The sequence below is a fragment of the Ambystoma mexicanum genome, chromosome 3q (assembly GCF_040938575.1).
Source record: "Ambystoma mexicanum isolate Mex_15411 chromosome 3q, UKY_AmexF1_1, whole genome shotgun sequence".
In the NCBI taxonomy this organism is placed as follows: domain Eukaryota; kingdom Metazoa; phylum Chordata; class Amphibia; order Caudata; family Ambystomatidae; genus Ambystoma; species Ambystoma mexicanum.
Window position 1 is genome coordinate 124,760,325 of NC_090926.1, and position 14,081 is coordinate 124,774,405.

At 48.9% G+C, this 14,081-nt stretch overlaps 1 protein-coding gene across 2 annotated transcripts in view; it reads left to right on the forward strand.

The window, feature by feature from the left end:
• LOC138582204 (cyclic AMP-dependent transcription factor ATF-7-like) overlaps positions 1-14,081 on the forward strand; it is a 1,375,782-nt gene that overhangs the window by 218,733 nt on the left and 1,142,968 nt on the right. For both annotated transcript variants that reach the window (XM_069653279.1, XM_069653280.1), the window contains exon 2: positions 1,688-1,751. In XM_069653279.1, the coding sequence (XP_069509380.1) occupies positions 1,704-1,751 (48 nt within the window). In that variant the 5' untranslated portion in view covers positions 1,688-1,703. The remainder of the gene's footprint in view (positions 1-1,687; positions 1,752-14,081) is intronic.

Here is a 14,081-nt window from a genome sequence, read left to right on the forward strand (position 1 = left end):
AGACTGTCTCGCTGGATTATTTTGCCCATCTCGGAGTGTTACCGCTTGGCGCGTAAAGACCCACCGGCTGGCTTGCGGGCCCATTCTACCAGGGGTATGGCTGCATCTACTGCCCTGCAGAGGGGTGTTCCTATTCGCAACATCTGTGATGCAGCCACCTGGGGTTCAGTACATACATTTGTACGTCACTATTCCCTCGATTCCATCCGAGGACAGGATCTGCCCTTTGGCAAGGTGGTCCTTTGCTCTGCTATTTGATTGGCAATTCTAAATTTTGATTCTAAATTCTTTCCCTCCTCCTTGCTCTGGTACTGCTTTGGGAGTCTGTCATAGATATGGAATACGTCGGAGGACCCAATCCCCTCGAAGAACAAGTTACATTCTTACCTGGTAACGTTCTTTCGATGGGATGGTCCGACGACGTATTCCATATCGCTCCCTCCCTACCTTCCCCGCTGCAGAATTTCTTTTGCGATTGCAGTTTACGTTCCGCAAGGCTTTGTGTCTGACTGGCAGTGGACTAATGTCACACGTTCTGGGGGGAAAAAATACAACTGAGGCTACGGGCGTCGTGCGTCCTACTTATCACATCGGATGACGTCGGAGGAGGTCCTCGACGACGGCGCATCAACGTCATCGACGCAAGACGCAGACACCGAAATAAGTTTCCGAAGCAGCAGAGCTGTGGTGATTACCTGTCATAGATATGGAATACGTCGTCAGACCATCCCATCGAAAGAACGTTACCATGTAAGAAAGAAACTTGTTCTTCTATTGTAATGGAGCCTTCCAATGTTTCTCGGTCCCTGATATCTATTGCCGGCTGTGCATTTCGATGGTTGCTTTTTGCCTCTGCTTTTATTAAACATTATTCATTGTGCCTTTTTTAATGGGGCAGGCTAGCGTTTTGATTTCACATTTGCGCAATTAAGCTAGCGAATCTTCTCAACCTCTGTTCAGACTTGTTTTCTGTGTTGCACAGGCTAATACCATGGCAAATGTTACTGAAGCCCAGAATGGTATTTAAGGCAAAGTATGATAAAGTAAAAGGCATGCTTTTTCTCCCTTCACAGAAACAATATTTTTGGTCCCAAGCTGAAGCCGGCTAGGCAAGGATGATGAGGGTAGTGAAGGGTAATCTTCTTTCTTCAAGAGTTTTCAGTGTCTTGAAGCAACGCGATTTAGTAATTGGAGGGTGACTAAGGGGAACAGGGATGGAGTCCTTGAGATGACTGACTGAGATTTTTCCTTGGGACAAAGAGCCGGCCATCACTCACTGGCCTTAACTCTTGCTTCTCCAGGCAACCAGCACAGCTAGTGCATACAGAGTTGACAGTGGTTAGAGCCTAGCACAGAACAGTTCCATGAGGTTTGACTGGCATTAAAAGGTGTCTGATTGTGCTTCAAATCTTGGCAACAGGGAGATTATGAAATCCTTAGAGGTTAAATGGGAAAATTCTGCATATGTAAAAGCGACGGCAACAGAAAATCACTATGGCCAGTGAGAGGTGCATTGGTGGGGAGGCAGAGCCAAAGTTTGTTTGACAAGTGATACTGGAGTTTGTGAAAAGCCGGATGGTGGCTACCTCCAATCACTTTGATGTGAAAACCTATGTATCTATGCATTCTCTCAACGTACTCTCTTCAGTCTCTTTTTATTTCTCATGGTCCCCTTTTCTTTTTGCAGTTGTGGATTGTGAACTATGGGGGACGACAGGCCGTTCCTGTGCAGCGCCCCTGGCTGCGGACAGGTCAGTGAACTACATTTTTAGCTTTGTCTTGGTGTTAATAAATATGGCTGTTTGGCTGGTTTGTCCCATTACAAAATGTATTCTGAGAATCTGAGAGAAGTTGCAAGTGTTTATCTGACTGTTTTCTGAAAGACCAGCTGGGAGTAGCCTAGAGACTGTAAAGTTCATGTTGTTCCAGAGGTGCATGTGCGTGCACTGAAGGTCAAATTGCCTTGCAGATGCACAATGAATTCACTATTACCTGTCTTAATTAATTAGGTCAGACTTTTGGCTTTATCATAAAACTGCATTGCTTCAATAAAGACTGCCTTCAATTGTTTATAATTCCTCCGCCCCAGTGCAAAGGTTTGCCATTTCTTCATGTTGTGCAAGCACCAAAAATATATACATCAGTGAGACAACTGTAGAAAAGAAGATATTCATAGCATATACCCATCACTGTGACATGTCTGATGTTAGTGTGATAAGTGTGCATTGGCACAGAACTTAATTACTAATAATGATTCCCACCAATCTCCCAATCAGCATCATCTCTAGCTTCATCACATCTGGTCTACAGTTGATAACCCAGCACTAGATTTCTCATCTGGCCTCATCCATGGCTTTTCTTATGGTTCTTAATTGTTATCGTCTACAACTGTTGTGTTTTGAGGTTATTTCATGGTTTCATTGTTACTTCATGTAAAACCTATTTTGGAATGGATTGTGACGTATTCCTCAGTTTGTGCTAATTATCCTTCCAGCTTTAGCTGCTTCGGAAATCTTTTACACAGGGGGCGCTGGGTGCTGTCTCTTTGAGTTGATGTCCCTCGAGGGTCTCTGTTCGACTGTCGACGCCATCATCAGTATATATAGCACATACAGCGTCTGTTGGTTTCAGTTCCGTTTTTTTTCCGAGCTAACGCTTCGAAGAATTGCAGTGCGCTTCTGTTCTTCACTGAACTTGGTCACTATTTTCACAAACAAAAATGTCTTCTCTTTCAGCTCCATCAACGCCTAAAACGAGCTTCAAGAAGTGCCAAGACTGTGGATCGAAGATGTCGATCATCGATCCCCAGAGCATATGTCTGTGATGTCTTGGTGCCTATCACCTTACCTCTGAGGGAGATTAAAAGTAAATTGGCAGTGGGGAGGTTGGCTTCGAAGTCTCCTTCGAAGAGTTCCAATAGAAAATCCGATGAGTTGAGAGATTCTCCTCGATGGAAAATATCTAAAAGACCTTGATCGAGAAGTCGATCGCGCCATTCTTCATCTTCTTCTAATGCCAAGAAACAGCATCATGGGTCGCCTTCGACCTCTAGTGATTCCTTGGCCGAGGTTAGCAAATGTCCAACTAAGTCGGACTCCCCAGCTTAATGGGCTGCATTTCGTAAAGAAATGCTTAAAAGCTTCGAGAATGCGGGGCAACCCCCCTCGAAGGACAAGCAGAAAGCCCCAGGTCGATCTGCTTCAAGATGGTAAAGGGAAGTCGAAGATGAAACCATTTACTCCTACGTCCTGTCCCCTTTCCTCCATACTTATGGGGACATTCCGTCCTGTGGGACGGGAGGACGGGACCGGAGCATTTATGTAAAAAAGCTTCACATTTTTCAAAAATGTCCTTCCTCTCTTTTTACGCGGGGTACCGCACGTGGCCGTAACCCCGCCCTCCTTAGCTCTGCCCATCGAATGGCCCGTCAGTCCTTTTCTCTGCGCGGTCGGGGCTGGGCGCACTTGCATCTTTGGGAGATTTTTTCCTTCCAGTGTCCTTCTCTCCTGCTGCGGTTTGGCGGTCGCGTAGTAGTGCGTCCATGCCGGTTCATTTAGAATTTCCTTCTCATCCTCTTTGCTTAGTCTTTGGGTCTGGATCATCTGTGGGACTTGTGTTTTTATTGCCATTCCCTCTCGGTGCAGGCACATCAACGTCGTCTGGAGCGGTGGGAGGAGGTGTTTCAGTGCACTCCTCCTCCGCGTTTTCAGAGTTTCATGGACGAAAAGAAGAAACGCCCGGTAAGTTCTTTATTATTTAGGGTACCCCGACCGGGGGACTCCTTCCCGGGGTCTTCCTGGTCTGGGAGGGGCTTCATAAGCTCTATTACCGGGGTTCCCCGTGAGGTGCCTTCCAGGCCTAAAAAATGTTCTCTGAGGACTTCCGTAAGGTGCCTACCAACACCGGATTACAATCTGAGGCCCCTACTGTGGTTGCTTATCGACGGCCCAGTTCTACTGAGGCGGTGGGTACCGGAGTTTGCTTTGAGGTCTCCTTGTCTGGAGCTTCCCATACAGACACCGGTGCTTGCCCTGAGGCCTCCGTAGAGGCTTTCTGTACCAAACCAAGGTTCGAGGCCCCTCGTGAGGGAGCTGTTACCGGACTCTGTTCCTAGGTTCCTCTTTCTGAGGCTAAGGTGACCGACCGAACTGAGAGACCTGTCATGGTCTTGTCTGTGAGGTGGATTCCTCAACGTTCCCTTCTTTACAGTGGTACCAGTTCTGTTGAGGGGGCTCAGAGTGAGGATGCTGACCGTAATTCCTCTGTTACCAGATCTGCTGAGGTTCCTCTTCTAGAGGCTAATTTGGCTAATAGTATGTCTCTGAAACATCCTAGGCCACACAGTACTGGCTCTGCCGAAGTTCCTTGTGTCAAGGCCCCTGGCCCGTCTGTGGAGATCCCTGCCTCACTCACACATGTGACGCAGTTCTCCTCAGATGCTGACAAAATGGTGCCCGTTCCTGCATGAACTACGGTGGCCATTTTGGATTCCTCCCTTACACCTATGGCATCGGGTGCTGGGAGCGGGTTTTCAGGTGAACATAGACTCCCTGGCGCAAATCCTTTTCGTCCAATTTTTGACTGGAATGCTCGGATGCCATTACCGCACACAGTCTTGCTGCCTGCTGCATCTGCTCTGTTGATCTATGTTGATCCGACTGGAGGAGGCCCTTCTTGGCAGCCCTCTCCCTTACGGCCCTGGAATTACTGTGCTCATGAGCGGCATCTCCCCACTCCAATGCCTAAACCTTCGGCGGAGGCTGCCTTTTTCAGAACATTCCAGAGGCTCATGCACTCTGACCCCATGAAGGAGTATCTCAGAGGTCTTTTTAGGGAAATCCGCTCTCCGGCAGATGTTCCACCTCTTCCGATTGGCCCACCTCTAGCCCTTCCACCCCTGCCTCCCTTGTCTCCAATAGACAAGTCTTCGTCAGAGCCAGATGTGACGCAGGTCGATCTGGATGTGTCGGATGACATGCAGGGGGATCAGGATAGCGAGGACCAGCCCCGCTCTGTTAGAGCGTTCCATGACCGGGTTCTGGACATGTCTCTTCTGAATGTACCAGTACCTGATGCACCCGCTCCCCAAGAGGGAGTGTTTTCTGGGGCGTTCATCTTGTCTCCTCAGGAGCATACCAGCTTGTTCCTCCAGAGGGACGTTTTGGCCAAGGTCTGCAAGGTCTGGGATAAACCACACTCTGGACTTCATGTTAACAAAAGGATTGACGCTAATTATAGGCTTCACACTTCGAAAGAGGTAGCCTTAGTGTCTTGCCCGCTCCCTTCCTCCACAGTGGTGGCTGCTGCCGCGTTACAATCTAGACCGGCCTCTGCGTCTTCTACAGTGGGAGCCCAGGTTCTGGCCAAGGAGGACAAGTTGCTTGACTCCTTGGGGAGGAAGATCTTCGCTAATTCAGCCCTGCGGTTGCGCCAGGCGAACGCAGAGCTCATTTTAGCGGAGGCAAATATGAAAATGTGGAAAGGTCCATCTGAATTTGAGGAGTTCATTCCTGTGGACAAGCTGGATGATTTTAAGGGTGGCTTGTCAGATGCCAGAGTTCTGGCGCAGGATATGCTTGAGGCTGCGGCTCGTCATGTTGACACCTCGGCTCGGGCCTCATGCTTGGTGTTGACACCTCTCGTCAGGCTTGGCTTCATGCATTGAAGTTCTCTAAGGAGGTCTTGGATAAGATTCTGGACCTGCCTTCTGACGGCAAAGAACTCTTCCATTCTTCAACGGATGTGGAGCTGACTAAAACTAAAGACAGCACTCAAAAAGCCAAGTCCCTGCCCGTGCTGATGAAGCCGCTGTTTAAAGCACAAAGAACGCCATCTCAGCCTCAGTCCTCCTCTGGGTTTTGAGGGTTTCTGGATCAGAGGACACGCAGGGTCGATTCTCCATCTGGGAACTCTCGTCTAAAACAGCAGCAAGGCCGATATTTGTCTCGGTCCTCTGCCTCCTCTTCAGGATCAAGCAGTCTCTCTGTCGAGAAGTCTGCTAAATTATGTTTTTCGGCGCTGACACGAGACCCCGGTGGGAGGGCACATTGCGTCTCACTGGGAGGCGTGGCATACCATCACAGAGGATCGGTGGGTCTTGCCCATTGCTCGGACGGCCTTCTGCTTGCCCCTTCCCCACCCATCTATCCTCCCTTCCAACAGTCGGGGACGCCCTCCCTCATAGCCGAAGTCCACAAACTTCTGGATCTCAATGCAGTGGAACCTGTTCTCCTTGGGGAGCGAGGGGGGGGGGGGCTTCTACTCCCATCTGTTCACGGTGCCCAAACCCAACCAGGCTGGCCTGCGCACCATCCTAGACCTTTCCCAGTTCAACTGATCTCTTCCCCAAGAGAAATTCAAGATGATCACGCCCGGTCAGATAAAGTCCAGAAGGGCGATTAGCTCAGCGTGGTGGACCTTCAGTATGCATATCCTCATTTGGAGTCTGCATCGGAAATACCTGCGGTTTTCCATGGGGGGAGGAGCATTTCCAGTTTTGTGTGCTCCCGTTTGGTCTCAGCTCAGCACTGCATGTCTTTATGAAGATGTCGGTCATCGCAGCTTTTCTTCAGCTACAGGGTGTCCATGTATATCCGTAGTTGGACGACTGGCTGCTGTGCAGTCTTTGTCCACTGTAAGCCTCGAGCAACCATCAGTCTCTCCTCCAGCTCCTGTTCCACCTTGGGCTGTCAGTGAACTGGCGGAAATCCTCCATGACGGTCTCTCAGGACTTGATTTTCCTGGGGTTTCATTGTAACACGATCAATTGCAGAGTGTACCTGACTGGAGACAGAATGGCCGATCTGTTGGCCAGTGTCATGTGTTTATGCAATCGGAGAGCATGTTGGCCTGGTAGTTCCAGAGGCTTCTCGGCCTCATGGCTTTGTGCGTACTGGTTCTTCCTCTTGCTTGTCTCAAGATGAGGCGGACGCAGATGGCTCTTCGGAGCTCCTGGCTTCAAGCAGTGGATCCAGATTCCAAAATTATACTGGTTCCACCTTTCATGAGGACGGACCTCTTGTGGTGGTCGTCTCTCAGCAATCTGTTGGTGTGTGCTCCTTTCCAGGACCTTTGCCCACTATTGACTGTCACGAAGGATTCCTCCCTTCTGGGTTGGGGTGCGACGTTGGATCATCTCCAGGTTTTCGATCTTTGGTTGCCACAGGACAGACAGCTTTAAATAAATTATCTGGAGCTCCTGGCGATATTCCTGGCGCTGAAAGCGTTCAAACCAGGCATTGTCAATAAGGTGGTACGTGTCTGCATCAGCATGTTCTATATCAACAAGCAGAGGGGTCCAGGTCTCTGCCTCTTGTGGATCTTGCCATTCAGCTTTGGGAATGGGCCATTCAGGTAGAGCATCCATTCCTTACTTTTCATAAGGATAAGGTTGTCCTGCCGACTAATCCCTCCTTTCTTCCGAATGTGGTCTCCGATTTCATTGCCTGTCTTCTTTCCAGACCCAGCCTCAGAGGCCGAAAGGGTTCTTCACTGCCTGGACGTTAGAAGAGCCCTTAATTTCTATCTGGACAGAACATTGGAGCTTAGGAACTCTCTGCAGCTTTTTCTGACCTTCGGAAATCCGCCGGGAAAGCCGGCCTCGAAAGAAACCATCCCCCGATGCATTGTTGCCTGTATTTCTGAGGCATATAACATTCAGTGTCTTCGGGCCCGAAAGGGAATTCATGCTCATCTTGTGCGAGGCAGGGCGGCTGCTGTTGCTTTCCAAAAATATGTTCCCTGAGAGACCATAGGGAATCGGCTTTTTGTAAACATTACTGTCTGGACCTGAGCTCCAGGATTGATGCTCAGTTCGGTCAAGCTGTGTTTAGGAACCTGTTTCAATAAGGAGTTTTCCATCCAACCGTAATTCCTGTGAGGAGTGTTTGGGAATCTCCCATACGTAGGGAGGAAAGGGGACGGGACGTAGGAGTATAATAAAGTTATTCACTGTAGTGACTACCTTACTCCTAGTTCATAGTCCCCTTTCCTCCATATGCTCGCCTGCCATCCACTCTAATAAGTTTCCTCTGTTATTGCTCAAAGGTCTCAGACTGTTACGCTCACCTGGTATCCACAGGGACGCCACCCAGCCTTGTTACTTGCTGGTACGCTTCTCAGCTTTGCCCTGATGTGGTCTGCGGGGAAGGTTCTGCCTGAAAATACAGGAGGACTGTGTTCAAGACTGACTGACTGGGGTAAGTATCCTCCCTCCACCGCCGTATGATTTCAGTCCCTCTGGCACCCTCTCCTCACCTTGTGGTAGAATTAGGTGTGCTCTTCGTCCTGCCTTCTTTGCAGGGGCGTGTTGGCTTTCATGGGCAAGTGCGGTCCAGTTACTTCACTGACGCCGGCCCGTTTGATATTGTTCAGGTAGGTCTTATTGCTGTTGTTTAGTTTTGTTGCTATCCTGCATGCCTTTCTTTGTTTAAAATGTTAGGTATGCGGCGCTTCAGCGCGGCGAACTGGCTTGGTTGAGCCCCGCTGGTAAATGATGGCGCATTAAGAGCGCTATGATGCGGTAAGTAAGCGCTATGCGCAGCGCTGCAAAGTCTTGCCTTTGCTAACCTGTGTTTTCCTTTCTTGTAGGTCGCGGTGTTCTTCAGCACGAGTGGAATGTCCGGAGTGGTGCCAGCTGAGAGGCGACCAGCCAGGTAAGCCTTTTGAGCAGTTCGTAATTTGTAAATGTCGTCTCTACTGCTTTCTTTAATGTTGCCTCTATCTTCCTCTTTCAGGTCGTTCTGTTTGGGAGGCGTGCAGATTCGAGGAAGCTGTTCTCAGTAGCTGCGAGTGTTTAATGATGAAGACTGCAGGTAAGATGCTGCTGCTAATGATGTTCCTTTTGTCTCCTTGCTGGTTCTGCTTCTCCGAGGTTCGAGGGAATAGCTGGACACGGTGAGCGTCACGTTGCAAGCTGCAAAGTAACGCAAAGCGTGTTGTCTTGCTCGGGTGTGGTTTAAATAGTCCCAACAAAATAGTCCAGGTAAAGTAGTCCCTAGGCTACCACACCCAAAACACTAGACCGCATAACTTGGTTCTTAGGAACCAAGCTATGTGGATGCCTCCATGTTGGCTGACAGTACAATAAAGTAGTTCCCAAGCATGTTGTTTTTCATGTTGTATGAGCCTGGCGCCGTAGGCGCCAGGACTGGCCCCATGAGGGCTTTTGAAGAGGATGCCAGGCTCTAGAGGCCCAAGTGCTGACTCCACCTGGCCAATGGGTTTGCCAGAGGGGGTTTTGTGCGAGGGTCGTGACAGCACCCCCTCCCCCCCAAGGCCCCTCCCATGGTGTTCCTTCGGTCTGGCCCAGGTTTGGTTGGGAAATTCCGATGGAATTTCCTGATTAGACGTGGTGTGTGGATATTCTCACTGGGCTCCCAGGATCTATCTTGTGGTCCAAATCCTTTCCAATCGACGAGATAATATAGCTTGGTCCTAGAGTATTTAGAGTCCAAGATATCTTTGACTTCGAATTCTGGTTCTCCGTCAACAAGTATGGGCTTAGGTGGTGTCCCAATCCGTGTACCGGGTTGCATTGGTTTCAGGAGGGACACATGGAATACCAGGTGGATGTGTAGATTTGGTGGTAAATTCAGTTTCACGGCTGCTGGGTTGATAATTGCCTTAATGGTATAGGGTCCTAAGAATCTTGGATGAAAGGTCCGGGTTCCCTTGAGGGTACGAATTTAGCGGCTAACCAAACTTTGTCTCCTACTTGATAATCGGGGGGCCTTTTTTCCGGTGTTGGTCGGCGAATCTCTTGTTTTTCTTTGGCATGAATAAGGTGTTCCTTTGCCCTTTTGAAAGCCTGAGTAATGGTTGTGTGTAGAGTCTTTACCGCTGGCATTTCCAAGCTGGCTGGAAGGTCTAGTTCAGAGGTACGTGGATGTCTGCCATAAAGGGTATAGAAGGGTGTTTGTCCCGTGCTTGGATGCAAAGAATTTTTATATGCATATTCGGCTATCCATAGTAGGTCTTTCCAATTCCTTTGTTCGTGGTGCAGCATGTACCGTAAATATTGCTTGAGTGTCTGATTGGTTCTCTCGGTTTGGCTGTCTGTTTGGGGATGGTGACTGGTAGATAGCCGAACGTCGATCTGTGCCATTGCACAACATTTTTTCCAGAATTTTGAAACAAACTGGCTGCCTCGATCAGAGACCAGAACTGAAGGGAAGCCATGTAGCTTAACCACACCCTCCAGGAACACTTTTGCTAAAGTGGCTGTGTCTGGAAGGCCTTTGAGAGGAATAAAATGGGCCATCTTCGAGAATAAGTCCACCACTACAAGGGTGGTGTTGAACCCTTGGCTTGGAGGTAGATCAGTGATGAAGTCAAGGGAAAGAGTGTGCCATGGAACTGGAGGAATGTCCAATGGTTGTAGGAGACCAGATGGTTTTTGTTTCTGTGATTTATTTTGTACGCAGACACAGCAGGACTGAATATACTGAATGATGTCCTTACGCCAGGTAGGCCACCAAAAGTTCTCTTTCACCTTAGCTAGGGTTTCGGCGATCCCAGGATGCCCTTCGATCAGTGAATCGTGATAGTTTGAAATAATATGCTGTTGTAATTCCTGCTTGGGTACATATAGGCGATCCCTAAAAAAGGGTAGATGGTCCTTGCTGTTATATTGTTGTCCTTGAGTTTGCCATGCGAGGTAGGCATCAGGATTCATTGTCCGTTGGATTTCTTTTCGTAGTTCTGCTTGTGTTAAGGCTGTTGTGATACCCAAGAGTTTGTCTTCAGGTATAATAGGTACTGGGTCTGGAGTTGTATATACTATTTCATCTATGCCCATGTGAGATAAGGCATCCGCCTTTCCATTTCTGACTCCTGGTCGAAATGTGATTACATAATCATATTCGGCGAAGAAAAGGGCCCACCGTAATTGGCGCGAGGACTGGGCCTTGGCTGTTTTGAGATATTACAGGTTTCGGTGGTCTGTGATGACTGTAATGGTATCTCTGGCCCCCAGAAGGTAGTGCCTCCAGGCTTTAAAGGCAGATTGATAGCCAGGAGTTCCTTGTCCGTGATGGCATAATTAATCTCTGGAGGTGAGAACATTTTCAACCAGAAGGCCACAGGATGTAGCTGGCCGGTTTCCGGGTCTCTCTGTGAAAGGACAGCCCCCATTGCGAGACTGGACGCATCAGTTTCAACGACATAAGGGAGGTCTGGACAAGGATGTCGCAGGATTGGAGCGGAGGTAAACCTTCGTTTAAGTTCCTGAAAGGCTTCTGCTTCTTCGGTCCAAGTAAACTTTTTATTGTTTTTTCGTAATAGTCCTGTGATTGGGTGCACAACCTGAGAGAAGTCTGGGATGAACCGGCGGTAGAAGTTCGCAAAGCCCAGCATGCTTTGTACCCCTTTCAGAGACGTCGGTGAAGGCCATTTCAGAATGGCATCTACCTGTGCACGTCCATTCTGATGCCTCCTGGAGTAAGGATAAAACCAAGAAATTCTACTTCGGTGATGTGAAAAAAGCATTTTTCAAGCTTTGCAAGCAAGCGATGTTAACGGAGCTTGGTGAGGACTGAACGAACGTGCCTGACATGATCTTCTTCCAAGGCGGAGTATACTAAGATGTCGTCTATGTACACTAAGGCGCACACATCAATTAACTCCCTTAAGACGTCATTCATGAAATATTGGAATGCCGCAGGAGGGTTGCATAACCCGAAGGGCATGACTTGATATTCAAACAAGCCGTACTTAGTACGGAAGGCGGTTTTCCATTAATCTCCTTTTCTGACTCGGACCAGGTGGTACGCTCCTCGATAGTCCAATTTGGTATAAATCTGGGCATCTTTAACTTGGTCTAGCATCTCAGGGATAAGTGGCAAGGGGTAGCAGTTCTTCACGGTGATCTGGTACAATGCGCGGTAGTCAATACAGGTTCTCAAGTCTCCTTCCTTTTTCGGTACACAGAACAAAGGACTGGCTGCGTGGGACTTCGAAGGACGGATAAATCTGTTTGCAAGGTACTGGTCTAAATAGGATTTCAAATGAAGGTTTTCTGGTTCTGTGAGAGTGTAGATCCTGCCGCAAGGGATTTGTGCACCAGGAACAAGGTCGATCTGACAGTCATAGGGCCTGTGCGGCGGCAATGTATTGGCTTGGTCCTTTCGGAAAACATCCTGGAAATCATGGTATTCACTTGGTAAGGTATTAGTTGCTCCCAGGGTTGATAGTGTCGCTCCAGGAGTCATGGGGATACTGACATCGGGTTTCTCCTTTTGGTAATAGCAGGTAGGGGAGCAGTCACCGGGGAAGGTTAATTTTCGTGCCCACCAGTCTATCAAAGGGTTGTGAGCAACCAACCATGGCATCCCTAGTATTAGCCTGAACTGAGGTGCCTTGATGCGATCGAATGAAATAGACTCCCGATGTCTGTCCTGGCACAGCAAGGTTACCCTGGCTGTGCACTGGGTTACTGGTCCGGAAGCAATTTCTGTCCCATTCACAGTGGTTACCTTGTCCATAGTTGGCTTAGAACACAAAGGAAGCCCCATCTCTGCTGCCAGTTCTTGATCAATATAATTTCCAACTGCTCCGCTATCGATGTATGCTTCAACGGCATGCATTCTTGTCGACTGTTGGTGGTTAATTAAGATCACGGGTATTGCAAAGTGCGAGCTCAGCAACTTTCTTCTCACTCGACAAACTGACCTCTACGTTTGTCGAGCTTGGTATGTTTCCGATTCCTTAGCTTCATCCTTCTCTGTGGCCCCGACTGTTCTTCTTGGGGGTTTTACTGGACAGTCCTTCAGGAAATGTCCTGGTTTCCCGCAATACAAACAAAGTTGTTGTCTTCTTTTGTCCCGCTCTTGTTTTGTTAATGGAGGCCGTATCCCTCCAATCTGCATGGATTCTACAGCATTTTCAGGTACACGGGGTGTGTTTTCCCTTGGTCGAATATACACGGTCTGAGGGTCCGTCTTAGATCCGTCTGCCTTTCGGTCCTGCAACCGGTGGTCTAGCTGCACGATCAGATTTATGAATTCTGCAGTGTCTCTGGGTGGATCAACCACCTGGGCTAAAACGTCCTTTAATTCGCCTTGTAAGCCTCAATGGAATAACTTGTTTCTTTTGTTTTCTGGCCACCTAACTTCGGCAACCAGTCTGTTGAAGGTAGCAATGTACGTTAACAAGTCCTGATTCCCCTGTCGGAGGGACAAGAGTTCATTGTCTACTGCTTGTTCCTGGGTATGGCGAGCAAAAGGTTTTCCGTTTCTCTCTGGAACCCCCCAAAGTAATGTAATAGAGGATCGTCATGGGTTACCAACGGCACCGACCAATCTGCTGCACTACCACTCAGGTATGATGAGACAAAAGCTACCCGAGGTTGGTCGTTTGGAAATGCTCCAGGCCTACAAAGAAAATTAAGGCGGCACTGATTGATGAATGCCCCATACTTCCGTGGGTCGCCTGAGAACCTTTCTGGTGGTGCCAGGGGCTCTGTTCCAGGTAACGTGATCTGTACCGGAGTGGTTGGTATGGCGGGGTTTTGCATTGTTGGATTGCTTCCAGGTAGAGGAGTCTGTCCTGCCTGTGATTGCAAGTATTGCCTGCTAATCTCTTCAGTGCTTTCTTTGGTCACTATTAGGTCTCTCCGGAGGGCATTAGTCTCTTGTCAGGCAGAATGAACCTCAGCACAAAGCTCTCCTAGTAATTGGGCCAATTGGTCCATTTCTGATGTCTCCATGGCGCCCAGGTGGATTTGTTATGGTAGGCTTCGCGTTCTGTTACGCTCACCTGGTATCCACAGGGACGCCACCCAGCCGGGTTACTCGCTGGTATGCTTCGCAGCTTTTCCCTGATGTGGTCTGCGGGGAAGGTTCTGCCTGAAAATACAGGAGGACTGTGTTCAAGACTGACCGACTGGGGCAAGTATCCTCCCTCCACCCCGTATGATTTCAGTCCCTCTGTTGCCCTCTCCTCACCTTGTGGTAGAATTAGGCGTGCTCTCCGTCCTGCCTTCTTTGCAGGGGCGCGTTGTCTTTCATGGGCAAGTGCGGTCCAGTTACTTCACTGATGCCGGCCTGTTTGATATTGTTCAGGTAGGTCTTATTGCTGTTCTT